General features: G+C 45.4%; 1 protein-coding gene across 10 annotated transcripts in view; it reads left to right on the top strand.

The window, feature by feature from the left end:
- Positions 1-27,614, top strand: part of DAZAP1 (DAZ associated protein 1) — a 585,407-nt gene that overhangs the window by 292,776 nt on the left and 265,017 nt on the right. For all 10 annotated transcript variants that reach the window (XM_085638285.1, XM_085638289.1, XM_085638284.1 and 7 more), the window contains exon 8: positions 21,647-21,797. In XM_085638285.1, coding sequence (XP_085494411.1) covers positions 21,647-21,797 — 151 coding nt within the window. The remainder of the gene's footprint in view (positions 1-21,646; positions 21,798-27,614) is intronic.

Raw genomic sequence — 27,614 nt, 5'->3', positions numbered from 1 at the left:
TGTTTATTTAGTCTGTCAGACCTCTTTTCTTTCGTTATTTTGTCCTACTCCAGTCACGACGTGCTTTCTTGCGCCTGCCTTTCTTTATTTTTGCAGCGCAATCTGCTTTGAATAGAGCTGCCACGCTCCTTTCTTTATTAAATGCTTGCTTTTTTTTTTTTTTAAAGCGCCATGGGGCGCTTTTACAAAAAAAGTTTGTCAACTTGACAGACAAATGCTTTTTTTTGTACAAGCGCCCCATGCCGCACTTTCACTTTAATGACTACCACGCCAATTTCTTTAGACACGGCCCCACTAAGGAAAGGGGCATGGCCGACATTAAAGTGATAGTGCAGCATGGGCACTTTAACAAACCGGCATTTGCACTGCAATAGGTCTCGCATTTACAAGAGTTTCGTAAATGCAAGACCTATTGCATTGCAAATGCTTCATTTTGGTGAAGATTCTTTGGTTGGAGTTCTTAAAAATCTAGAGTTCACAGAAAGGTGGACCATGATAGAATTAAGTGCAATATCGGATTGTGCTAGTTTCAATATATATGGTAAATATTTATGCCATGCTATTTGTAAAGGAATTACTTTTTCCTTCCCATAAATTAATCTTTTACATTTTATATTGTATGGTTTGATGGCTGAAAGAACTTTTGCTGCTTCTGCTATCCACTTATGACAGGCTGGAATACTCAAATTAATGAATTCTAGGTCTGGAGGAGCCAGGATCTTGGCTGAAAAGATTGGAGATTATCCTAGAGAATTTGCCTTTCGTTCCTTGAAGCACATGAGGATCCACTTTGAACTGGATTGGTGTTTGAATGGACATGTTCCAGAGTTCTATGAACTAGTGTTGACAGGCCTTTGTTGGCGCAACTAAGGTTGCATTGCAATAGTCTTTCTTAATGTTTATACTTACAAGATTGGAAGGAAGGCTTACAGGATAAAGCTTTTATCAACTCTGAGAGTGGAAGTCTCCTTGCAAATCCCTTCCATTTTTTAAAATGTCTGTTGCAAACATTCCCAAACTTCTGTAACACTAAAGATATTGTTTGAGACTTGTGCCCTGTTCAGACCACAAACTGTTAGTGTGTACATTTCTCATGTGAACTCTCCATCCTGTTTGTGAAGTCTGTTAGAACTATTTGCTGTTTTGAATGAACAAAAGGTTGCACTTTGAAAATGTCTCTTCCTATTGCCACCATCAAAGGGCTTCGTTCTTTGATGTAGATTTCTATTTCAGCATCCTACTCCCATGTTATCTGTAGCCAGTGCAAAAATAAGATGATGGATCGAATGCTTGAATTAATCTCAGCCGCTGGCAATCGCTCGAGCCACATCCAAATCCATCAAACCCACTGAGCGCGGAGATAATTTTGGATTAAGCACATTCTCACGTGGCATTGAGTTACTAGAGGAATACATGAGGATGTAGCCCCGAAGGCTGATTATACTTTTCGCACTGTTGCTCTCTGCTGATGCTAGCATGGTTGCTTGCTGCATGAGTTTCTTGCTCCTTTCTTGAGATGATGACTTTTCGTTTGTTTTAGTTTTTTGCATCTAAAAAAAGACAACTTCTGTCGATAGACTTGAATCTGCTATATTTATCACTAGTCCAAAAGCAGTTAGTGTTAATGTCTTTCTGGGCATTTGTTGACAACTGCAAACATTTTGAATTTTTTATAACCAGTCGTCTAAGTAGGAGTAGACTTTGCAGTTTATCCTTGAATATTCTGCAATGGGAGCCTTGCATTTTGTGAAAACTTGAAGGGCAGATTTCGCACCAAAGGGTAGTGCCTTAAATTGATAGTGGCGTGCAGCTTCCATGATTCTCAGGTCCTTTGCAAGTATTGGGATGTGAAAGTACGTCTACTCAAGGTCTTGGCCTATATAATAATCTCTTCTCTTTAGACAAGGTAAACTTTTTTGAAGTTTATGATTTTTATCCACCACAGAGCCTGTATGGCAAAGACGTTGTTCAACTTGGACAGATGGTCTAAGTCACTTATTCAGCACACCATTTCACCTCGCCAATTAACTTGCTGTTGAAGTCTGTACATATTACAATCAGCAGCATTTCCAGTATTGGATCTTTCATAGATTCACATGCTTGAATCATTCCCCTTTGTTGAAGTGGGAGTCCCACGGTACTGCAATATAGCAATGTGTTCGAGGCATGTGGGCTGCTGAATTCATATCTGTGCATAGATCGCCGCCTAGTGTTGGGTCCGGATGATTGCACATTGTTGTCCTGGAAGAGTCTTCGAAGTATCACGAGATAGGTGGCTCCTCCCCTGGACTACAGTGCGCATGGGCATCCTCTCCATCCTTAGATTGTTTTTTTCCGCCATTGGGTTCGGATGTAACTATCTTAGCTCAATTTAGGAATACTTAGTTTTAGGCCAAAAGGCCTTTAGTTTTCGTCGGTACAGTTACCGTTCGGTGTCGACTACTAGCTTTAGTGCTCCACACCCTCTTCCGACTTTCGTACCGAATTGGTCCAAACTTCGAAGCTCGATCGACGATGGAATCGAGGACTCCGTTCAAGAGGTGTCCGTTATGCCACGCCAAGTACCCTCATATCGACATCCACCCAGTCTGTAATAAATGTCTCTCGCCCGATCACGACGAATCGAAATGCATGGCCTGTGCACGGTTCCGATCCAAGAAGACTCTGCGGAACCGACGGGCAGCGAGGCTCGAGGCGCAGCAAGCAGCGCCCCAACCCACCAATATATTCAGCACCGAGGACGCCGAGAGCGTGGAAGAAGTAGTCTCTAGCCCCGCTTCAGAACATGATTCCCAATCAAACGACGATGATGAAGTGATCTTTCGACGTGAAGAAACCGTCGACGAGGTAGGAGACTTCGACGAAGCCTACGGGGCCGAAGAAGACAGCTCTCCCGAAGAGCTAGGCCCATCCGTCGAAACGGAGGCCGAAACTGTACGTCGTCATCAGGCTCCGGTCGAGGGATCGCCTTCGGGCCTTACCCAAGATCAAATACATGGTTCCTCGGCCCCACCTTCCGGTCCGGCCTCGAACACTCTGCAAGAGCCACTAATACCGAAGACGACCGGGTTATTATACCCAAAAACATCCATCGCTCCAGTCCCTTCAAAATCGAAAGTGAAACTGGTGGTGGTCGGATCGAAGGCGTCGAAAAAATCCCCTGCCCCGACGCCGAAAAAAGTCGTCGGCTCCGACCGCGTACAAAGACTTCGGCGCCGAGCTCGCCGCAGCAGATGCGGTCGACACACAGAAAAAGCACGCCCTCGGGCACCACAAGGCACCGAGACCTTCGGCGCCGACACCGAAGGCCGTAACCTCCGCAGTCAAAATGGCCGCCCCGGCTACGTCGACGCCTAAAGCACCGATGCCGAATAAGTCCTCGACTACGTCGACTGTCGATGCATCCCTTCAGACCAGTGACCCCCCTCCGACAAAAAAGTCGGGGCTGGCCTCGACGTCTACTACCAAGGTGCCCACCAAACCACCATCTGCGTTCGCTGTGCAGCAGGTCTCTGCATCTCTACAACGCATCGGTGACCGGGCAGCCCTCCACTCTATCTCGGGTCCCGACACTACCTCACCCTGTAGAGTGCACTCGGAGCCCACCAACATTACATTTGGGCTGCCACCGACATCGGCACCGAAACTATTTCAAATTCGGACTCGTGTCCTCCACACACAGTCCACCACCTCTGGCCTAACAGAACAAGATTCTTCGGGGCCACAATTTATCGACACCGACACTGGCACGTTAATGCTTCACAAGCGCAAAATAACGCCAGTCAGGGAAGAGGAGCCATACAAAATTCCTCTTAAATGCAAGCTGCCGGCGGAGCAGGAACCAGTGCTACAAGAACACTTCCAACCCTTCCACTTACATCCGCAGTCCTTTACTCCTACCCCTTCCGAATCGGACGCAATGCAGGACTATGGCGGGGAGGATACCATCTACCCCGGGGACGTAGATCCCGATGAACAACTACAAGACCCTGATCAGGCGTGGGATGACCCCACAGACCAAAGTGTCGCGCCACATACTCAAGATGCGCAACTCTACAATGTAAAAACGTCTCCTACAGAGGACACGGCTGCATTTAATGCCCTCATCGAACGGGCTGCTGCTCATCATGGGGTGGAGCTACATTCTGACGCCATTGAGGAAGACTTCCTGCTTGACACTTTCGCATCTTCAGAAAGAACTGTCAAAACTCTGCCCATGCTAAAAGGGGTTCTAAAACCTGCCAAAGACATTTTCAAGGACACCACAAGAGCCCGAGTGTTAAACCCCAGGATTGAAAAGAAATATAAGCCTGCACCCGGTGACCCTAAATACATTAGGGGTCAGTTGCCATTAGACTCTATGGTGTTTGCCAACGCTCGCAAAAGAGCCCACTCACAAACGACTGGTGATGCTCCTCCCCCAGACAAAGAGTCAAAAGTACTAGAAACATCGGGCAAACGCATTGCAGCGCAAGCAGCGAATATCCTGCGCATTGCCAATACACAGGCACTCCTGGCACGTTATGACAGGTCACATTACGACACGCTGGAGTCACTGCTCCAACATCTACCAGAAGAGTATAAGAGTCAGCGGAACTCCTCATTAGAGAAGGACAACTCCTCACTAATGCATCCATAAAATGCGCCCTAGACGCAGCTGACACAGTGGCCAGGGCAATAAACACAAGTGTCATGCTGCGACGCCATGCCTGGTTACGCATCTCAGGCTTCAAACCCGAGATCCAAAACAATATCCTGAACTTACCAGTTAACACAGAATTCTTATTTGGCCCAGACGTTGACACTACCCTAGAAAAAATAAAGAAAGACACTGACACTGCGAAATCAATGGGGGCTCTACAAACGCAACAATTTCGCAGTGGCTCCTTTCGTCGCACCGGAAATAGGGGAACGTCAAGGGGTCAGGGGTCACAACAGTATACTAAAGGTGGCACACAAAGCACCTATGACAAAAACAACAGGGGTGGATATCGTGGATCCAGCACCAAGGGCAGGGGACGTGGCTATGGCAACACCAGGTCCTCCCCAAAGAACAAACAGTGACGCCCTCTCCTTACCCCCCGACCACATAACACCTGTCGGGGGACGACTCCAGCTGTTCCTGTCCGCGTGGAAGAACATCACCACGGACAGGTGGGTCAGGGACATCATCCAGCACGGGTACTGTCTAGAACTAACTTCCACTCCACCCAACATATCACCAAAGCACCGTCCTATGTCAGCCGAACACTTAGGTTTACTCCAGCAGGAAGTGATCGCTATGCTCGCAAAAGGGGCAATAGAAGTAGTGCCCATCGACCAGCAGGGCGCAGGGGTGTACTCTCTGTACTTCTTAATCCCCAAAAAGGACAGCTCGCTCAGACCTATTCTAGACCTGCGACCCCTAAACCTATATATTCTGTCGGAGCATTTCCATATGCTCACCCTCCAGCAGGTTCTCCCACTACTCGGTCAGGGAGTTTTCCTAGCTACGCTAGACCTAAAGGATGCATACTTCCACATACCCATACACCCATCATACAGGAAATACCTCAGATTCACGATTCAAGGGAATCACTATCAGTTCAAAGTTCTCCCCTTCGGAGTAACAGCACCCGGGGTCTTTACCAAGTGCCTGGCAACAGTGGCCGCGCACCTGCGAAGACAAAACATTCACGTCTTCCCTTATCTGGACGACTGGCTAGTTCAGGCCAAGTCAGCACAACAATGTGCCTCCCACATGTCCCACACCATTCACCTTCTTCACGATCTGGGATTCTCACTAAATTACCCAAAATCAAGTCTCCAACCTGCGCACGTACAACAGTTCTTAGGCGCAACAATCAACACTCTGACTGCCACAGCTCAGCCAACTTTAGTGAGAATCAACAGCATGCAATTGCTGATCTCAAAATTCAAACCTCAACACTCCCTTCCGGCGCGAGTGTTCATGCAGTTGATAGGCGTGATGGCCTCCTGCATTTTCATAGTCCCACACGCGAGATTACACATGCGCCCGCTTCAGGAGTGCTTAGCACGTCAATGGAATCAGGCTCACGGCAACTAAAAGACCTAGTGTTGGTGAGCGGTCGGGTATACAACTCTGCATTGGTGGAATCCACAAAACCTTTGCAAGGGCCGACTGTTCCAAGAGCCTGTTCCACAAATCACACTGACAACGGACGCGTCTCTCCAGGGATAGGAGCTCATGTACTCAATTACACAGTGCAGGGACTATGGACAACACAACAAAAGAAGATGCACATCAACCTTCTGGAACTGATAGCAATCTTCCTAGCCATGAAGGCATTTAAAGTACACTTGTGCAACAAAGTCGTGTTGATCCGGACGGACAACATGACTGCCATGTACTACATACAGAAGCAGGGAGGAACACACTCTCCACAGTTATCTCACATAGCTCAGAGCATGTGGAAGTGGGCCATTCAGAGGAACATATTCCTCATGGCAGAACACCTCCCGGGCAAGGACAACCAGATAGCGGACCTGCTCAGCAGACACAGCCACCAGATGCACGAGTGGGAGCTACACCCATCAGTTCTCCAACCGTACTTCCAGCAGTGGGGTCATCCAGGGATACACCTATGCGCCACAAAAGAAAACGCAAAATGCCAAAGCTTTGCCGCCAGGTTCCCACACCCACAGTCGCAGGGCAATGCGATATTGATGAACTGGTCCGGCAGATTTGCGTACGCTTTTCCCCCAGCACCATTAATACCGCTAGTGGCGTGCAAACTACGGCAACACTCACTAACCCTGATCCTAGTTGCTCCAACGTGGGCACGTCAGCCGTGGTACACCACCTTTCTGGAACTTTCCGTGGTGCCTCATCAACGACTGCGCATAAAACCAGCATTTTTGACGCAGAACCATGGCGAAATTCAACACCCAGATCCCCAGCAACTGAACCTGGCGATCTGGCTCCTGAGGTCTTAGAATTTGGCTACCTGAACTTACCACCTGACTGTATGACTATCATCAAAGAAGCCAGGAGACCCACTACCAGAGCCTGCTACGTGGCCAAATGGAAAAGGTTTGTCATTTACTGCAACAACAATGACATTAACCCACTGGACGCATCTATTCAAAACATCATATGCTACCTCTTACACCTATACCGCTGTAATCTGGCATACAACTCAATACGCATCCATTTGACCGCGATAGCAGCCTACCTCCAAAATAGGCAGCACCTCTCCTTATTCAAGGTACCTGCCATCAAAGCTTTCTTAGAGGGACTCAAACGAGTAATTCCCCCAAGACACCCACCAGCACCAGTGTGGAACCTCAACCTGGTCCTCACCAGACTGATGGGTCCGCCCTTTGAACCTCTCCATTCATGTGAGATTCAATTCCTCACCTGGAAAGTGGCTTTCCTAGTGGCCATCACTTCCTTGAGGAGAGTTAGTGAACTCCAGGCACTAACCATTCAGGAGCCATTCATTCAGGTCCACGCAAACAGGGTTGTCCTACGCACCAACCCCAAGTTCATGCCCAAAGTCGTATCACAGTTCCACATTAATCAAACTATCGAACTGCCCGTTTTCTTCCAAAATCCGCAAAATGTCGCAGAAAGAATGCTCCATAAACGTGATGTAAAGCGGGCTCTCATGTACTATATTGATAGGACAAAGGATTTTAGAAAAACTAAACAACTCTTCGTTGCCTTCTCTCCACAACACAAAGGCAACGCCATTTCCAAAGCAGGAATAGCCAGATGGATCGTTAAATGCATTCAGATTTGCTATCACAAAGCTAAACGCACATTAACGGTTCCCCCACGAGCCCACTCAACACGAAAGTTAGGGGCATCCATGGCTTTCCTAGGAAACATCCCTTTACACGAAATTTGTAGAGCAGCCACATGGTCCACTATACATCTATTTACCAAACACTACTGCGTAGATGTACACTCAAGACAGCAGGCAGCTATAGGACAGGCTGTTCTCAAAACTCTTTTCCAGACTGCTGCAGCTGGCACAGGTAGCCGCCGCTAGGGGAGGTACTGCTATATATTCTATGCACAGATATGAATTCAGCAGCCCACATGCCTCGAACTGATTATGCTACTTACCAGTATGCATCTGTTCTTGGCATGTAGGGCTGCTGACATTCATATCGCCCACCCTCCTCCCCGGCGCCTGTCGCGGCTGCAGCACTCAGTATTTTCTGTATAGCATCGTCCTCACTTACTGTATCTACTCCATCACTGCCACAATGGCGAAAAACAATCTAAGGATGGAGACGATGCCCATGCGCACTGTAGTCCAGGGGAGGAGCCACCTATCTTGTGATACTTCGAAGACTCTTCCAGGACAACAATGTGCAATCATCCGGACCCAACACTAGGCGGCGATCTATGCACAGATATGAATGTCAGCAGCACTACATGCCAAGAACAGATGCATACTGGTAAGTAGCATAATCAATATTACTATCATAGACAGAATGGCAATGAACCATAGGTTTTATAGCCTGTCTGTCCTTTTTGAAAAAAGGACCAAACTACAAACTTTAGGCATTCGGGCGACTGCAGCCTCTAGAACACTCCCTGAATAGGCTGAATCCCTCAGATTTTCTACCGTTCTTTGTGTGATGGGTGTCTCCTTGAGTTCTGCTCAAATTACATTTACCCTCAGTTTTTTCAAAGTAATATACTTCCAAAAAGCATCACTTTTTCACCTATCTGCATATTGTGAATGGACACAATGTCCCAACTCCCTAACAAAGGACTTTTCAGATCCTGTGACTCGTGGGAAGAAGAGGCTGCATTTGGATGACCCACATAAAGAATGCATACATCTCCTCTATCCAGAGCATAATGTGAGAGACTTCAAGATCTGTCGTGCTTTTCTCAGAAGACTCTTAGACAGGGAAGGTAGACTTTTGCTGTGCTACAAAGGCAAAACAATTAGAGTGCCCATTATCTGAGTGTGATAGTGATCTGTCTGCACAGACTTAATCTTCCTTCAAAAGACTTAAATCTAAAGCAATTACCTCAAAACCACCTTCAAAGGCCATTAAAAAATCCAAACATACTACTTCTGGGCACGAAAGAGGCACGAGGACCTTCCATCCTCTTCCAAGAAGGGAAAAATTGCCTCAGAAAAGGTTCACTCAAAGCCTACCACTCCTTCCCTGAAATAATCACTTCCGAAACGTGCTTCACAGTCTGTGCCCTCAAGGAAAAAATCTATGAAGAAATAGCCGAGCTCTGCAGGTGCTGGCACTGTCAACTGTGACCTAGTATACGGTAATGTCGTCTACCTTTACCACAGCAACATCTTCTATGATTGTCCTTTTCACCACTGTCATCTACTGTCATAACGAGGATTCTAAAATGCCAGCAAACAAACACTCCGTCCCTCCTCAACTTACTGTTGACGATGTAGATTACACAGTCCTTTGTGGTGCAATATTGTTGCTGTTTATGCTGCACTCGATGGCGATACCATCTAATGACACCATCAATGATGCCGTCGATAACTGACTCAACCACTGATGATGTAACAGTCAATGCCAACAGCAAAAACCCTTTGCAAAAATGACATTTCCTCCATTGTCTTTGATCTCTGTAAATTGTCTGGAGCCTCAATTCAATCAGCTCACACCTCTCAGAGTATGGTGTTACCTTCTCTACCTGCACAACTTTTAGATGAGGTTGAAGACTATGAGGCTGAAGGTACCTTTGGAGTAGCTAGGAGTCCATCCCAACTACATGTCAAAGGCCAGGACTTTGGTGATGATGACCAGTATCAGAAGAGCTATTTTCTACGAGAGCAATCTGAAAGAAAAGTTAACGATTCCTTACCTTAGAATTACCCCCAGGCGTCAGACTGGATCCAGAAATTTTTTCGTGAGCAGTACCCTTGCGCGTCGAAAGGTGGTGTTGTTCGGCTCCGCGTTTGTCGTTGGCGTTGTGGTTGCCGGGATGACATTGTGATAGCTACTTAGACGCCACACTCATGCGCTGACTCAGTTCTTTCTTTTCTCGCACTAGCCAGCGCAGATCCGGAGAGAGCGGTACTTCCAGTCACTTTTTGACTGACTTTTTGGCGACTTTTGTTGACACTGTTTTAGAGTCTTCGACTCCTGGTGCACGAGGGATGCCCGGTTTCAAGGCCTGTGGCTCCTGTAGCCGACTGATTCGGTCATGAATCTGCACCTCGTGTGCCTGTTTTGCATGGAGCGTGACCACAACCCCAAGTTGTGCTCCAACTGCCGGACCATGAATCCGAAGTCTTTGTGGAGCCGTCCCAAAAGCTTCTCGGACCGGCGTTGATGGATACTTTTGTGCCCTTGTTCTACCCTGGCTCTTTTAGACCAGATTGGCAGCCAGAAGTGGGTGAGGAGGACTGGGAGGGGTCTGGAGACCCTTTAACTGACCAATCGAGTTACAAACTGGACTGGAGAGAGGAACTGGGGGAAGCCAGTGGTCTGTATACCTCACCAGACCGTGGCATGTTGTCTCCTCCTACCGTGGCTGCAGAGGAGGGAGTGTCTTACGCCATGGTGTTGCGTAGGGCGGCCGAGGCTCTCAACCTCGAGCTACCTATGGTGGCTGTCAGTACTAACCTCCTGACAGAGGTGCTTCAACCGGCAGCAAGCTTTTCAGAGCCCCTGCTACCGTTTAATGAAGCCCTTTCTGACATCCTTTTTGGCACCTGGTCCAGGCCCAACACAGGAGCTCCTGTGGATAGGATGATTCTCTTCCAGGGGTTACTCATCAATAGTCCTAAGCACAGCATAATCCCCGCCCACGTACTGGATCCCGGAGCATATAAAAATATACATGTATATATGTATGTGTCTAGCACTTCTGTGACACATATATACATGTATATAAATACATAAATATGCAGCCTAACATAGTTCCAATGGGGCAAAATGCCACAACTACATAGATTCTTGTACAAAAATAATCTCCTACATACACTTTGTAATAGAGAACGCACTGTAATAGTGTCATACAAGAAACCTTTATTTTCAACACAGAAAAACAGGTAATAGCAGGCAGTTGGCCCATAGGCTGCATAGATGAATAAACGTCACAGTACAGTAAAAAACTGACACCCTGCCTTTAAGGCTTCCAAGACCCTGGGCACCGTGCCTTTAAGACCTGCAGGAGCCCCTTTGCTCCCATCATGCACCACAGGTGACATTTAGGTCAGTTCTTTTTACGGTGTACAAACTTGAAGCAACCAGAGTATAAGATGCAAACACCACATTAACGTACTACAACTGCTATGATTGTTCCTCTCTTGGTTTACTGCTTATTGTTATCATTCAAGCGTGTGAATCTATGAAAAGAACCACTTCTGGAGAACAAAATTAATTACTTGCCTATAACTGTAGTTCTCTATTGGTGGTATCTTTTATATATTCAATTGTGACCTACCCTCCTCCCCTGAGAGGCTCCCCTCTTTACTTATATTTATTACACTAGTGCTTGAAAATCCGAGCAATTCTGCCCCTCCTGGGCGGGTTTCTGGAGGGTGCTGTTGCTTGATTGGCTTAAGTTTGTAGTTTGGTTCTTTTTTAAAAGGACATTGGCTATAAACCCTATTATTCATTGCCAGTTTGTCTAGGATAGTCATACACGTTTTTCTATAGTACCATGGGATTCCCACTCCACGGGGAATGATTCAAGCATGTGAATCTATGAAAGATAAGAATACTGGAAAACTACAGTTACAGGTAACTCATTTTCTTCTTTTGCATACAGTTTGGCGTGAGGTTTGTTTGAATAGCACTCTATTTCCCACTTTCCCTCACCCCGCATGTTATTACAACGCAGTCGTTACAACAACCGCGTTGTAACAACGCAATACCATTACCCATTAGGGGGCACTGTATGTTGGAATAGTATGATTTACTATTCCAACTCCAGTCTGTGCGGACAGTAGGGAAGGTGTTGGGTTTTAAATCCAGCACCTGCTTGCCCCCCCCCCCCCCCCCCGCAAGTCGTAGTCGTGGTTTATTTGCGGGGTAATGGTATTGCGCTGTTACAATGCGGTCGTAGTAACGACCGCATTGTAATAACATGCGGGGTCACGGATGCGGGGTGAGTGATGTTTACCGGTTTGTTTAGGTTTTGGGTTGTATTCCCCTTTTTTTTCATTACATGCATATGCATCAATAGCACACAATACTGAATTTTTCAGTAAAGTGATATCCTACATTTGTTAAGCCATTGTCCACTATGAAGTAACTCAGATCTTTGTCTTCATATCTCCGCTCTGCAGACAAATAAAAAAATTCCTTGAAAATCTTTACCTTTTATTTTGAGATGTGCCTTTTGTGGAATTTCCATAACCCAGTAATTATCAGAGTTGCTGTCCCTGTGTCGTAAAGAGCGTATGTTGTTGCCTTTAGATTGTCCATCAGATCAATTGATTGGGGTATTTCTGACACATTCCTGGAGAGGATTATTTTCTTCTACAGAACCCGTCTCACTTCACCATTTGCTCTTCTTTTAGCCAAGGTCACTTTAATACATCTCTTGGCATGTTGGACTCCACTGTGAATCAAAGCTTTTTTCACACGAGCCAATCCTCTATGTCACAAATTCTGAACTCTATCTCAGTATAACTGTCTTCTTTTGTGGATGTTCTACAATCTTCTATATCTTTCCCTCGATTAGAGGGTGTCTTATCTCCCACATTAGGTTAAAGTCTCTCACATGAGATGTCATCTTGCTTGTGACGCTGGGGTGTCTCATTTTCTATTCATTGTTGTTTGTCCCTCTCCAGCGCAGAGCATCATTATGATCATTGGTGCATAGACCCCCCCCCCCCCCCGCCCCCCCTTCATAGCTTGAGATGGTAAGCATCCTTGTTTATTTATTCTGCTTTTTCACATATGACCCTTCCCATTACTTCCTTTCTTTTTTCCAATACTTCTTTTCCCACTATCTTCCGTCTGCTTGACAGCATCTTTGACTTTCTGCCAGCACAAGGACCTCTACTTCTACCTTTCTTTAAGTCCTGCAAGAGGAGCTCCACTGCACCAGTGGCCACCCAACCTTTCTAATGTGTTCCACTTAAAATTCTTCTCAGTTTCGGGCGGTGAGCATTGATTTTTGGACAGCAGCACAGTCCTCTTGGGCAGATTAAAGAGCTGGCCGAGCATCCAGAACTATTATTAAAATTTTTACGTGTACATTAATGCTGTGGGACCCTGTGGGTTGACGTACATGTATGACTTTCTCCCTCGGGGATCTTCATTGATAATCCCAAGCACTGAATAGTCCCGCCCATGTGCGGGGATCCAGTAGCACTTCTTCCAAAGTCATATTGAGCGTAGTATTTTCGCCTTATTTCGGAAAGGCCAGTAAGTACATATGATGCTAAAGTATAATTTGTCAGCCTAAAAATGGGCTATGTTGCAAATTCCATTATTTTATTTAAAAAGATTAAAGAAATTACATCAAGTCTTAAAGGACACTAAATGAAAGAAAATTGACATTTTAAAAACCTCCATCAGAAAGGTTTTTTGTATTCTTTTATAGTGAATTATAGAAAAGAATAGGACAATGTAACTGTAAAGGCTGCACCAAGACAATAGAACACTGCACCTTTTTGTCCGCTTCACATCATCCCAAGTAGGTGGCAGTTGACTCTGTTATGTTTAGCCCAGCTCCTGCTGACAGCATCTTGGAGCACTTAGGTTGGCCTTTTAAGGCTTTTCTTCCTCATACAATCACTTAAGAATCTTTTTAACAGTGATTCACTCAACTTCCTTTAGAATGGAGTGTATTTTTATGTAATTTCCTGACTGGAAATATTTTTTCTTTTTGCGCAAAATGTCATCTTTTTTTGCTAAATTCTCTGATTGTGGCAGAAAAATGGTCAAAACAAACCCTCACTGGATCTTTACCCTATGTTTACCAGGTTATCCAGACCCCAGAAGATGTAGTCTCGCCCTCAGAGCATGAAAAGATTCTCCTGCTTGGGCAGTAAGGAAGGTGTAAAATGCAAGATTTCCTCACTGGGACATCTGAAGGGCTAGAAGAGGCTGCTCCCTCTTGTCACTAGTGGTTCGCAGATCTTTTCTACCTTTCATGACAGACCTACAGTAGACTGCTATGCAGACCACCCGACCTTCTACACAATTCCAGAGGCAAGATACTGCAGCCTAACGGTCAGTCCTTGATTTTGGCACCGTGGCTCATGAACTCATACAATATGGCAATTTGAATAACCCTCAGAAGTGCATGACGTCCTGAGATGAGTCAAAACTTCTGCAAGGGCTTCCTGCTCCTTCACATGGAAGAGATTCTGCATCTGGTGTGCTCAAAACAATGTTGATCCTATCACCTGCAAAGACAAAGCAGTACTAGTAAATCTACTTCAATTCCTCAAAGCAAAGCTGCAGTTTTCCTCTATTAAAGTCTACCTTGCCACTATCCTGGCTTGCAGGAAATGTCCTTCACAATTTATCCTCCCATATCGAGGCCTTCACCTTCGTGGGAGCCTAATAATGTCCTTTGATATCTCATGTACTGTCCTTTTGGGCTTTTAAATAAGGCTTCCCTACAACATTTTTCCTGGAAAACTTATTTCCTAGTTGCTATAACCTCTGCACACAGGGTTAGCGAAATTCAGGCTTGTTTTACACCCAGACCGTACACAGTTTTTCACAGTAATTGGGTAGTGATTAATTTCGCACTAAATTCCTCCGTAAAGTGTGGTATCTGACTTTCATGTCAATCAAGTTGTTAATTTACCTACCTTTTTCAGCAACCCTCCTCTCCAGAAAGATCCCTATACACCCTCGATGTGAGAAGAGGTTTGTTTTATCTGGACAAAAAAGGACTTTTGAAACTCCAAGCATTTGTTTGTAAACTTATGGTCTATTGTGGACTTGGTTTGACACCTCCAAACAATTCTTATCCAGACAAAAGTCTCTTCCAAACTCCCATGCTACCAGAAAGCTTACAAAATGTTAACTGGAAAACCAAAAGTCCATTCAACCAGAGGTAAAGTGGCTACGACTGCATTACTAAGATGTTTGCCCATCTTTGAGACCTGCAAGGCAACCTGGAGATCTGTCCACACTTTTACAAGACACTATTGCCTTGATTCAGCCGCTAGATCAGATGCTCGAGTAGAGCAAGCTTTTTTAAAAAATCTCGTTGCTTATGTTATGCCTTATCTTTTCTCCAGTATTTGGGGTGTCTTTCATAGATTCACATGCCTGAATCATTCCCCGTCGTCGGAGTGGGAGTCCCACGGTACATAGAAAAGCAATAATTATGCATATAACAACCAAAAAACCCTGGTAACCTGAAAGTAAAGTAGCCTAAGCTACAAGGAAAAAACTTCCACATCTATGACTATCACAGTCATTATATCCAGTCCAAACTGCAGCCAATCAGGCGACAGCACCCACCAGAATGTTCTCCTCAGAGGCACAGGCTCTCAGATTTTCTACCGTACGTCGTGTGAAGGGAGTCTCCCTGAGCTCTGCTCAGTACTTCAAGTTTTTCTCTACTACTTTGGAATCTTTAAGGATGTCAACTTCAAAAAGACCCCTCTTCAGGCCTTGTGAGTCCTGTGGAAATCTTCGGCTTTTTTCTGAAGACCCACACAAGAAATTTATTTATTGCCTCTATCCGGATCATGAGGTGGAGTGCAAGATCTGCTGGACCTTCCCTCAGAAAACCCTCCGATATAGAGAAGGGCGCCTACTTCTGTGGCTACAGAAGATCAAGGATAAAGACAACCCTTTGTCGGAGGTAGAAAGTGCCTCTGGATCCTCTATTTCTTCCAGAAAAAGGGTGGCTGAAGGAGTTTTCTTCTCCTGGGGCGAAGGTGTTGAGGAAAACCCAGCCTGGTAAGGGCTCTGGCCAGACTTCGTCTTCATCAAGGAAGATGTCTCCACCTTCAAGAACCAAGCCTGCTACGCCCCGAGGAAATCAGGAAAAACTATGCCATCTAAGTTTTCCTGACAGGAATTTACCTCAGGTAAAATTTCCGTCGTCGACGGTCATCATCGTCGATGCTATCTCAACGTCGACGATTACATTCTCGTCGCCGAGGCCTGCTATGATAATGTCTTCAGCTTCGTCTCCGTCGACGCTGGTCTCGGTTAGTGTCAAGCCCATCTCGTCGACGAAGGAAGTGTCATCACTCGTCTCCGTCCCGTCGACGGTAAGAAGTAAGAAAATTTCATTGTCGACGCTCACTTCGTCGACGAAGACTTCCTCATCGGCGGCTGCATCGGCGACGAAGATTGCTATACCGTCGCCGTTTGCCCCATCGGCGAAGATTCCCTCGTCGTCGAAGATCGCCTCGTCGTCAACGCCCTCGTCGACTAAGATCGCCTCGTCGTCAACGCCCTCGTCGACTAAGATCGCCTCGTCGTCAACACCCTCGTCGACGAAGATCGCCTCGTCGACGGCTAACGTCTCGTCGGCGAAGACCGCTTCTATATCAGGACAGGTGTCATTGCCTATACCGCCATCATCGACTCAATCGGCGCGCTTGTCAGCGCCTCTTTTGTCTACCTGCACGGATATGCAGGTCTGGACGGCAACTTCGGCGTCTGCCTTATCTGACCAAACGTCAACGGCGACTACACTTCTTCAAAATAGTATCAGAACATGTTCGAGAATGCCTCCTGCTTTTCCAGTCTCTGGGTCTCTCCACAAATCTGGAAAAATCGCATTTGGCTCCTTCGCAGAGAAGTTTCCTAGGAGCAACACTGGACACAAAACTGACCAAGGCCTTTGTGTCAAAAGAAAGGCAAATCTAGATATGCAACCTCGCGCGCTCATTGCTATCAAAAGAGTGCATTTCAGTCTGTCTATACAAATCATTCCTTGGGATGATTTCGTCCTGCATTCATCTCATTCCCAACTGCCGTTACAGGAAGAGCTCAATTTTCAATGGCTCCAGATCAGAGGATCATTCGAAGATGTCATTCGCATCACCTTACGAATGCGGGACGCTTTTCATTGGTGGACCCAGGTAAAGCACTTGAGAGAAGGTTGTGCATTTCTAGTCGAAATGCCGGATTTCACCATCACCACAGATGCATCCCTCGAGGGTTGGGGAGCGCACCTTCAAGGAATGACAGTCAATGACTTTAGAACAAAGAAAGTGGCATATCAACCTCCTAGAGCTGCGAACCATATTCTTGGCTCTGAAATCCTTCCGAGCCATCATCAGAGGAGCATGCATACTATGGACAGACAATACGACCAGTATGCATTACTTGAACAAGCAAGGCGGGATGAGATCACCACTATCTCAGCAAGCACAAGAGATTTGGGATTGGGCAATTCATCACAAGATCAGCCTCAAAGCCATTCACGTCCCTGGAATCACCAATGTTCTGGCGGATTCCCTCAGCAGAACCACAACGTCCAACCACGAATGGGAGCTACATCAACCATCCCTAGACAGTGTTTCAGGAATGGGGGCATCCCGATCTAGACCTTTTCGCAACCAGCCAGAACCGCAAATGCCCATTCTTTGCAACTTCGGTTCCCCACAAAGACTCACTGGGAAATGCATTTTCGATGAATTGGTCGCAAATATATGCCTACGCTTTTCCACCAATTCAGTTAGTTCCACGAGTTCTGCGCAAGATCAAGAAACAACCTTGCCGCATGATCTTAATTGCTCCCAGGTGGCCTCGCCAGTACTGGTTTACGGAATTTCTCCTCCTCTCGGAGACCGAGCCCATACAGTTTCGACCAATTCCGCAGCTTTTGACCCTTCAGAATGGCCAAATTTGTCATCCGGACCCAGCATCGCTGAGGTTAGCAGCATGGCTCCTCAACACCTTGAATTTGCACACCTAGATATCCCTCCAGACTGTCGAAGTTTTGGCTAATGCTAGAGCACCGGCAACTGTTAAAACCTACAAACTAAAGTGGAAGAGGTTTTGCGTGTGGTGTCAGTCTGTTAATCTCCATCCTATTCATGCAAGACCAGAACAAATTCTGCCTTTCTTCCTACAGTTGGCAAGGTCCGGTCTTTCCCATTCTACCCTGAAGGTGTTCTTGGCGGCAATCTCAAGGTTTCGGCAGGATGGTATTAACTCTCTTTATTCCAATAGTCATCCAACAATTTTTTAAAGGGTTATTCCGGATGTTCCCTCCTATCCGGCGTCCACCTCCGTCTTGGCACCTTAATATAGTGCTTTCACAACTAATGCGGCACCCTTTCGAGCCCATTCACAAGGTGTATTTAAAGTTCCTTTCTTGGAAGGTTTCCTTATTGCTGGCTTTGACATCAACCAGAAGAGTTAGTGACTTTTAAGCGTTCACTATTCATCCACCTTTTCTGCAATTTACATCTGAAGCTGTAGTATTACGCACGAACCCGAAGTTTATGCCAAAGGTTCCGACGGATTTCCATCTTAATGAACCTGTAACTTTGAAGACCTTCTTCCCAAATCCTATAACAGCTGCAGAAAAAGCCTTGCATTCTCTTGACTTCAAAAGATGTCTGAAGTTTTATCTACAGCGGGCAGCAACATTGCGCTAATCGGACCAACTATTTGTAGCATATGGTAAACCGCGTCAAGGAAATGCAGTGTCAAAGCCAACCATAGCTCGTTGGATTTCTCCTGCAATTTGTTTGTCATGACCAAGCTGGACGACCATTGCAAGCGACCCCAAGAGCACACTCTACGAGAGCAATCTTCATCTACAGCTCTTTTCGCCGGTGTGCCTCTTCATCAAATATGTAAAGCGGCAACATGGTCCAGAAGACATACTTTTACCAAACACTACTGTTTGGAAGCTGCAAGTGATGCGGATGGATCAGTGGGACAAGCTGTTCTACGCAATCTTTTCAAATAAGGTGAGCCTCTGTTCTCCCTCCTCCACTATGCTTTTATAAGACGCTTTTTTCCATACTATTTCTATCTTGAAATTGTTTTGCATATGTTGAAGCACACATGTATTTCTCTGTGGTTATACTGTTTCATAATGTATATGGTCTATGATACAAAGCAGTGTCTTATGAGCATGAGGTTACGTACTGCTATCTACTCTGATTCAGGCATGTGAATCTATGAAAGACACCCCAAATACTGGAGAAGAACAATACTTACCTGTAATCTGTGGTTCTCCAGTATTGGTGTCTTTCATAGATTCACATGCAACCCGCCCACCTCCCCTCGGAGGCTTTTTAGGCTGTTATACTTTGGTTCACTCCTGTGCGAGAAAATCTGAGAGCCTGAGCCTCTGAGGAGAACATTCTGGTGGGTGCTGTCGCCTGATTGGCTGCAGTTTGGACTGGATATAATGACTGTGATAGTCATAGATGTGCAAGTTTTTTCCTTGTAGCTTAGGCTACTTTACTTCCTGGTTTCAGGTTACCAGGGTTTTTTGGTTGTTATATGCATAATTATTGCTTTTCTATGTACCGTGGGACTCCCACTCCGACGACGGGGAATGATTCAGGCATGTGAATCTATGAAAGACACCCCAAATACTGGAGAACCACAGATTACAGGTAAGTAACTATTGTTCTTCTCTCCCAATTTAGGGGATGAGGTAACCATTTATTCAATGCTATCTATAGAAGCCCTAAAGAAGTAGTTTCTTACCTTTAATCCTAGTTCTCCATCAGTGGACTCCATTGAAATCATAAGAAACCCTCATTCCCTCCCTCCTGATGGAAGAGCAGTCAGCTGCCACCTACAGGGCATCATGTGACACTGAAGGTCAGGCGCCCCTTAAAGGCACAGTATTCTGTTGTCTTTCTTATACAGTTAGATACATCCATCCCTATCATTCACTTTAGAACAAAACAAAGACTTTGTGAAGGATGTTTTTGCAATGATGATTTTCATTTAGTACTATTTTTAGAGAATTAATATATTTTCTTCCATCTTATAAAGCAAATTAATAGAATTACCAATATAGCCTGTGTTCAGTTTGCCAAATTATACTTTTGTGTCACTTGTACTTCCTCGCCTTTGAGAAGAAAGGCAAAAATACTGCACAGAATGTGACTTTGGAAAAAGTGCTCCTGGATCCCCGTACTTGGGCAGGACTAACGTGTGTATGATTCAATTGCAATTTTCCTGAAGGCAAACTAAATTTAGAAGTAGGAAACCATTCTTTATTGAAGATTCCATTGGAGGAAAGCTAGGATTCCAAGTAACTTCTCCATATCTGTAACTTCAACAGTTGCTTCATGAGAGCGCTGTGATGGTGATTTGGTTAAATGCATGCCTGTTACTTAGTCACTTGTTAAGTGGGAATTCTGCTACAGAAATCCAGATTGGAAACATTAAGTGAATTATATGCTTACAAAAAGTGTTAGATGAAATCTTTACAAACTAAATTAATGTAATGGGTCATTATCTTTATTTCTAAGAGTTGTACAGAGATAATGGCTCATATATAGGGTTACAGTCTTTGGAGCTGCAATGTTTTGTAGTAATTGTGTTTTCAATATGGCATCTTATGCCTTTGAAAATTGTCAAAGTGAGCATCATATGTATATAGAGAGAGGGCTTATGCCTGGGCCATCTTGTAGATGAAATCTAAAATTAACGTCTTGCATATCTGGCATTTAGAGCTGCTTTCCTCTCCCTGGCTGACCATCTTTTTTAACTTTTGGTTTCAGTGTCTACTCAGATCACTAAACCGAAATAGCCACATCACCCACCATGTGGAAGTTATTTCCAAATTCATGATTCTGTACACTAAAGAAACCGGGCTATCAATGCAGCTGTCCATTCACACTGTCCCTAAATTAAAAAGTTGTGGAAATTCAGATAGCACCTGACTACCATAGCTTTGTTTATCCCAGGGAGGCTTTAGTATGGGTAATGTGTAATCAAAATTTGTTTTAATAGTACACATTTTGTAGCATTCCAAACTGACAACACAGTATGAATATTTGCTGCTGCTTCTTTACTCAAACTGTCCATTTTTGTATTACTTGCATGTTTTGTTTACTTTCTCTTTTGTTAGATGTATTGTAAGATTCTCTTCCCACATCCATCCCCTCTGACATTTTATGCAAGTTAATTAAATTGAGATTCTTAAAGCGATAGCCTGGGGAAGGTAAGTCTTTATCCTCCATTAGACATTTTTACACTAACTTTATAGAAAATACTTTTAAGTATCTGCACAAAAAAGATCATATGCAAGCCAATTCACATATACCTGCCTCCATTTCTTAGCCAAGCAGTTAGGTCATGCCTTCTGTGAGATCCCAGACGCACCCATTCTTTGCATCACAGAATGTGTACAGTAAGAGTATCTTCTTCAGTTGAGAAATACAATTGTACTCTGATTTGAGGGCTAAATCTAATTTTAACTAGTCCAGTTTGCACGGCCCAGCACTGCTGAGCGGAGGGCACTGTTGCTTTACAAACAGCAGATATGCCCATTTTGGAGGGAAGAAAGATCGTACCTTATTGTGACTTCAACACATTTTAGTATTTCATGGGTACAAGCTATATTTATAAGAAACATTTAGATGACATTTCATTGTCCGAATGCAAGTCTTGCAGTAGACTTTTTAGAGTTAAGTCCCAAAATGCTAGGTTTAGTCTTGAGGATTCAAATGGAGGGATTTGTGGTGGTACAAGGGTGGGGGGCATAGACCATCGACTATCTCCTTAAGTATCTGATTTGTTTATTTAGGTCGAAGTGAAACGGGCGGAGCCTCGTGATAGCAAAAGTCAATCACCAGGTCAGGCGGGCATCAGCCAGTGGGGTGTCAGAGCTGTGCCAACTGCCAATGGATGGACCAGCCAACCTCCTCCTTCCTGGCAGCCTGGATACAGTCCACAAGGTAATTATCTACCTGACCTGGCCATAAACTAATCATTTTGCGTTTCTGAAGTTCAGTGCATGTTTTCTATTTTGCGAGAAATGTCATCTAGTGAACCAGGTTTACGTAATTCGACCAGCAAATAAAACGGTAGTTTTCTATATAGTAATGTTAAAGCCTGACCAGGCATTGAAAGATTATGCAATACTCTAGTGTGTGCCAGATAGTTGTTGACCTCTGGTTCTTTGCTTGAGAGTGAGTAGTATTTAAAAAAAAGTTTGAAAATTAGTTATGTGGTGCTAAATTTGAAGAGCTAATTGAGACAAATGACTGTTCTTAATTTTATGACGTTACTGTTTGTGAATTGACTGCACTGACAGGCATGCCTCAAACGCTTCCCAAAAAGAATGCAGACTCAAAAATTTTGGATCTCATGTTTATGCATGTAACTTCGCTTCATCCTAAAAAAAAGACTGCAAGCTGAACAGCCGTATTCTGCAATAAGATGGATCCCTCAGGTCATCTCTGGAGAGGCTTGCAGAATATCTCAAAGGGAGGAAAGAGAAGTCGTTCAAGTCTTGAGTCACATAACCAGCAAAATTACTGGCATGGCAGCTGATTGCTTTGACTCATCGGCTCATGGGTTACTACCTGGGACCCGGATGGTCCTCCTGGCTGCGTCACAGGCCTCAAGCTAGGAGCAGAAAACAAAATACTAACTCTGGTATTTTCTGGCACATGTGTTTTGGGTAGTTGTGTGGATTACCAGCTGCATCAAATAAAGCACATGGTGAAGGCATTGAAGCAGTCGGCTTCGAAAGAAAAATTGAATTGGAAAAGTATTGTTATGAACTGCAGGAAAAGTTATTAGAAGGAAAGGTTCAATTCCCTCAACAGCAAAGCATTGGTCACAGAACAAAAAAGTATTATTTTAACAGCAGCAGTACATGGCATATCTCTGCAACAGCAAACTCCAGATGTTGGAAAACAATGATATGGTAAGGTAACTATTACTCCTGCCCCTACCATGCACAGTTTTCTCTTCATTCATTTCATTGCAAATGTTGCAGTGATATCAATGCGTTCATGAGTAATGTAATATGTGAGGTAAGAAAACGAGTTACTTACCTGTAACTTTAGATATATACACACACACACACACACACACACACACACACACACACTTATATATATTCACTTAAAAAAACATAGGTTTCACACATGTTCTAGTTAGGTGGATTTTCACTTGTAAAAAACCAATGAAATTCCCCCGTTATAGTTAGTTGAGATAACTATAACTCGCGTGCCCGCAATCCTCTGCTCAGGACGTCACATATTACATCACTCATGACATGGTCAGTGGCATCACTCATCCCCTCATCCTTGTGATAGAGTGGCGGTCGCGCGAGTTAGTTATCTCAACTAACTATAACGGGGGAATTTCATTGTTTTTTTACGAGTGAAATATCCACCTAACTATAACATGTGTGAAACCTATGGTTTAAGTGAATTTGCAAGGTTTTTTAAATGCTAATTCCTAACTATAACGTATGTGAAACCTATGGTTTTTTCAGTGAATTTGTACGGTTTTTTAAATGCTAAGTTATGTATGTATTATAATTTTTTTTATATATTTATTTTTCAATAAACTACGTATTTTTTTTTTAATGGTTTTTCACCGTGCGCGCACCGTGCACGCAGCTTCGCGATTTAAAAAAAAAAAAAAAAAAATCTTTTTTTTCTGCCTTCGGGGTCCTTCAGGGACCCCCTGACCAAGGCTAGGGGGTCAGGAATTCTCTACCCTGCCCCCTTTTCACATTCGCCACCTTCCTTTTCCACTCTCGCACTGAAAACAAACAAAATGGTGGCCAACACTTCCTGATTTCGACCGATTCAAACGCTGACTGACATGTAACAACCAATCAGAATTACGCTCGCGCACGTTGGGGTGCACGCACGGTGCGCGGCTATAGATATGTATGTGCTTTTAACTGCAATTTTCTCAGAAACTACTGAACAGATTGACTCCATATATGCAAAAGGCACATCCCTGACCTGAGGACTACCTCTCTGACAGATTTCAAGAAATTCTGTTCAGCCGTTCGGGCTGTACCTTCGACTAAAGGTCCTATGGGAAAATGCATGGGGAAAACGCGTTTTGGGACCCCCCTTTTTTCTCGGCCCCCGCTTGACTAATCCATACCCCCCCCCCCCCGAGACTTTCATGGTAGGAGCGAAGCGGAGCGCCTCATTAGTTTTGAAAATTTCGCAACGATTCGTCAACCGGCGCCAAAGTTATTCAAAATAGAGATTTCCTATGGAAACATGGTCCTAACTATAACTATCTACTGGCGACCGCCAGATATATATATATATATATATATATATATATATATAATTTTTTTTTTCCTGCATATGTTATAATGCTTCCCATTATTTGGGTTAGAGTGTTGTATTGCATTGCTGTATTGGTGTAACGAGGTATCTATTGTTTTTCTTATGATACCCACCATCCACTATACATCTAAGGATTTTTTACTGCTAACTATTCTGATTCTAAGCATGTGAATCTATGAAAGGTACCCCAATACTGGATAAGAAAACGAGTTACTTACCTGTAACTTTAGTTATCCAGTATTGGTATCTTTCATAGACTCACATGCGACCCACCCTCCTTCCCGGACAGGCTTCCCTTATTACCTGTACATATTATCACTTGTGCTACGAAAAACTGAGGGTTTGCCTCTCTGTGGAGGGTTCTAAGAGGGTGCTGCAGCCTGATTGGCTGTGGTCCAAATTTGGTTCTTATTACTAAAGGACTAAGATAGGCTAATGTAGTGACTTTACTGTCCATAGTAGCCTATTGTATAATGTTTTTTATGACTTATGTATATGTTTTATTGTACCGCGAGACTCCCACCTAGTCGGCGGGGATGATTTTAAGCATGTGAATCTATGAAATATACCATGACTGGATAAATATATATATGTATATGTATATATATATGTATATGTATATATATATGTATATATATATATATATATATATATATATATATATATATATGAAGCATAGTATGAAAAAACAGAATAAACCATACACCATGCATATGTGAACATGTAATGATATAATCACCTCCTTACAGAGGCTTACCTTATTTGAAAATGTTTCGCAACACTGCTTGACCCACAGCGGATTCAGCCGTGAGTCACGCACCGCCAGCAAGAGCGCCAATTGAACCCTTTGTTTGCCCATGAAAACGTTAATGGGTCAGCAGGCGCCACCGAAGACTGACTTCGGTATGGTTCCCAACAATCTTTAAATAGGATTGAGATGGAGCAGCAGTGAGTGTGGAATGGACTTTATTTAAAGTCAAAACGAACAAAGTAAATCGTAAGGAATATTTATGGCATCACCCACTGGAGGGTTTGATTGAACTGTAGCAGTGGCCCACTAATTCCAGCATGCTTTGCAACAGAGACCCACCGAAGGCGCCCACCAGGGGGCGAAAAATTATAAAATGTAGCAAGTGCATTGTGGTGGCTGCTCAAACAGATGCTATGGTGAACCTTTGATAATGGTCAAAGTATTGACTGAAACGCGTCAGGACTGCCTAAAGGGAAAAAACAATTTAGATAAAAAGGAATTGGGATGTGGAAGTATGCATCTTGGAGATCCAATGTTGTCATGAAATCTGCATGGTCCAGAAGCTGAAGGATTTCTTGAAGGGTGATGTGAGAAAGTGCCATCTTTCTTGCATGGTATGCCCCCACTTTTTGCTAAATTGCTGAATGTACTTTGATTAAGTGTACCCTGGACTCCTGCCAATCAGGTGCCCAGGGCATATGTTCCTTCCTTAAAACACACCAACTCCAAATTGGCAAACCCTAGCCACATGTCAGCCCCTGGTAAATGGTACCCTAGGTACCCAGGGCCTTGTGGCAAGGGAAGGCCTCTAGGGGCTGCAGCACTCGTTGTGCCACCCTTAGAGGCCCTGTACCCTTACACACACACACTGCCTTTGCAGGCTGAGTGTCTGGGTGCAGGACAAAACAAAGAGTCGACATGGCACACATCTCTGTGTGCCATGCCCATCACCTACACTGCCAAGGCATATATCAGTCACCCCTCTAGCTGGGTGCTTTACGCCTATGGTGTGGGCGCAGGAGCCCTGTGCCCCTACAGTACCCGGGTCCATTCCTGGGCACTGTAAGTGCAGTGCTTCCATTTAAGAGTACATGGTGCTGAGAGCTCGTCAAACACGAGCTCCACAGCACCATAATGGCAACACTGAAGACTGGGAAGTTTGGTATCAAACTTCTCAGCACATTAAACCCACACTGATGCCAGTGTGGGATTTAATGTACTAAGCACCCCAGAGGGCATCTTAGAGATGCCCCCTTACAACTAACCTACAATCCACGTCTGCTCTGAGGCTGCCCAGGCTGCCACACAGCAGACACGTTGCTGGACCCCTGGGTGGGAGAGCCCCTGCTCTCCCGGGCCTGCAACAATGCACATCCTGGGTGAGGTGATAAATCTCCTCCCCCAGGATGAGCAAAGGGAAGCTTCAAAGGCATGCCGCCTCTTGGAGATTCCCCAGGCCACTGCAACCCCCCACTCTGGCGGGAAGCTTGGCCGGAAACCCCATACAAGGACAGGGGATGTGCCAGCCTGCCCACCCCACCCCTCAGGTGGGGGAGGCGAGGTGAAGCACATCTCCGGGCTCTCGCCATCTTGAAGATGCGGGGCCCTACCCTATCAGGATTAGGCTACTGCCCCCCTCCCACAGGAGAGAGGCAGGATAGGGGGTGTACCCACCCCAGGACAAGGACCCATTGGTCCCTGGCCTTCACCTACCTGTAACGCCCCTAAATCTAGTATTTAGGGGCACCCTGAACCTTCCTTACCCAGATTCCAGATTCGAAAAACTACAAGAAGAGCAAGAAGAACAAAGACCTGCCCTGCAGCTGCTAAAAAGGGAAGAAGACACCAACTGCTTTGGCCCCAGCCCTACCGGCCTGTTGACTCCTGGACCTGCCCCAGCGCGGCATCTCTCGTGGCCAGCAACCTCACCAAACCCCGGAGGACCTGGCTACCTTTTGGCTCTAAGCCCCTGGGACTCCCATGATTAGAGGCTCTACTCAGAAACCTATTTTTAACCCCTGGCAGCAGCCCGGAACCGCGGACCCAACACACTCTGCACCAGCCAAGCCTGGCCAGTGCCGGAGTGGACAAAGACCCTGAGGACGAACCTACGGCGACTGTGACCCCGAGTCTGGCACCCAAGGACCCCCCTCGACATTCCGGAAGAAGCCTGCAGCCTCAGAACAGAGTGCCACCCCAACCGCGATCAACAAGAGGGTAAGATTTCCGACATCAAAAGGCACCCCTGCACCCGGCGCCCTGCGGCCCCCTGTGCCCAAATCCGGGATACCCACCTAACCTACAACTACCCAACTTACCTCTCGAAGCGGTGGTGGCACCGGAAGCATCATCGTCCCCGAGCTTGCAGCCTTTTTCCAAACCGGAACATTCCCATTGATTTCCATTGAGCGCCCGACGGCTCAAAAGCACCCTGCACCCAGCCGCCCGAGTGGCCCTGGCAGTGCAATCTCTACACTAGCCTACTTCCCCACTTGCCCTGAGTGAGTGACCAGGAGCCCAGCTCCCACAACCGCGTGGCCTGCTGGTCAGCAGCCACCAAACCAGGCCCCCCTATTCCTCATAGGCTAACATTGGGCCTAACTCTCTCTGCACCCGGCCGTCCTGAAGCCGCTGAGGGTGAACTGACTGTACCTACCTGACACTGGGAGACCCCTGAGTCTATGCCCAGA

This window comes from Triturus cristatus, chromosome 12 (genome assembly GCF_964204655.1).
Source record: "Triturus cristatus chromosome 12, aTriCri1.1, whole genome shotgun sequence".
Taxonomy (NCBI): domain Eukaryota; kingdom Metazoa; phylum Chordata; class Amphibia; order Caudata; family Salamandridae; genus Triturus; species Triturus cristatus.
Note: the sequence above shows the minus strand (reverse complement) of the source record. Positions and strands in the feature narration are given on the sequence as shown.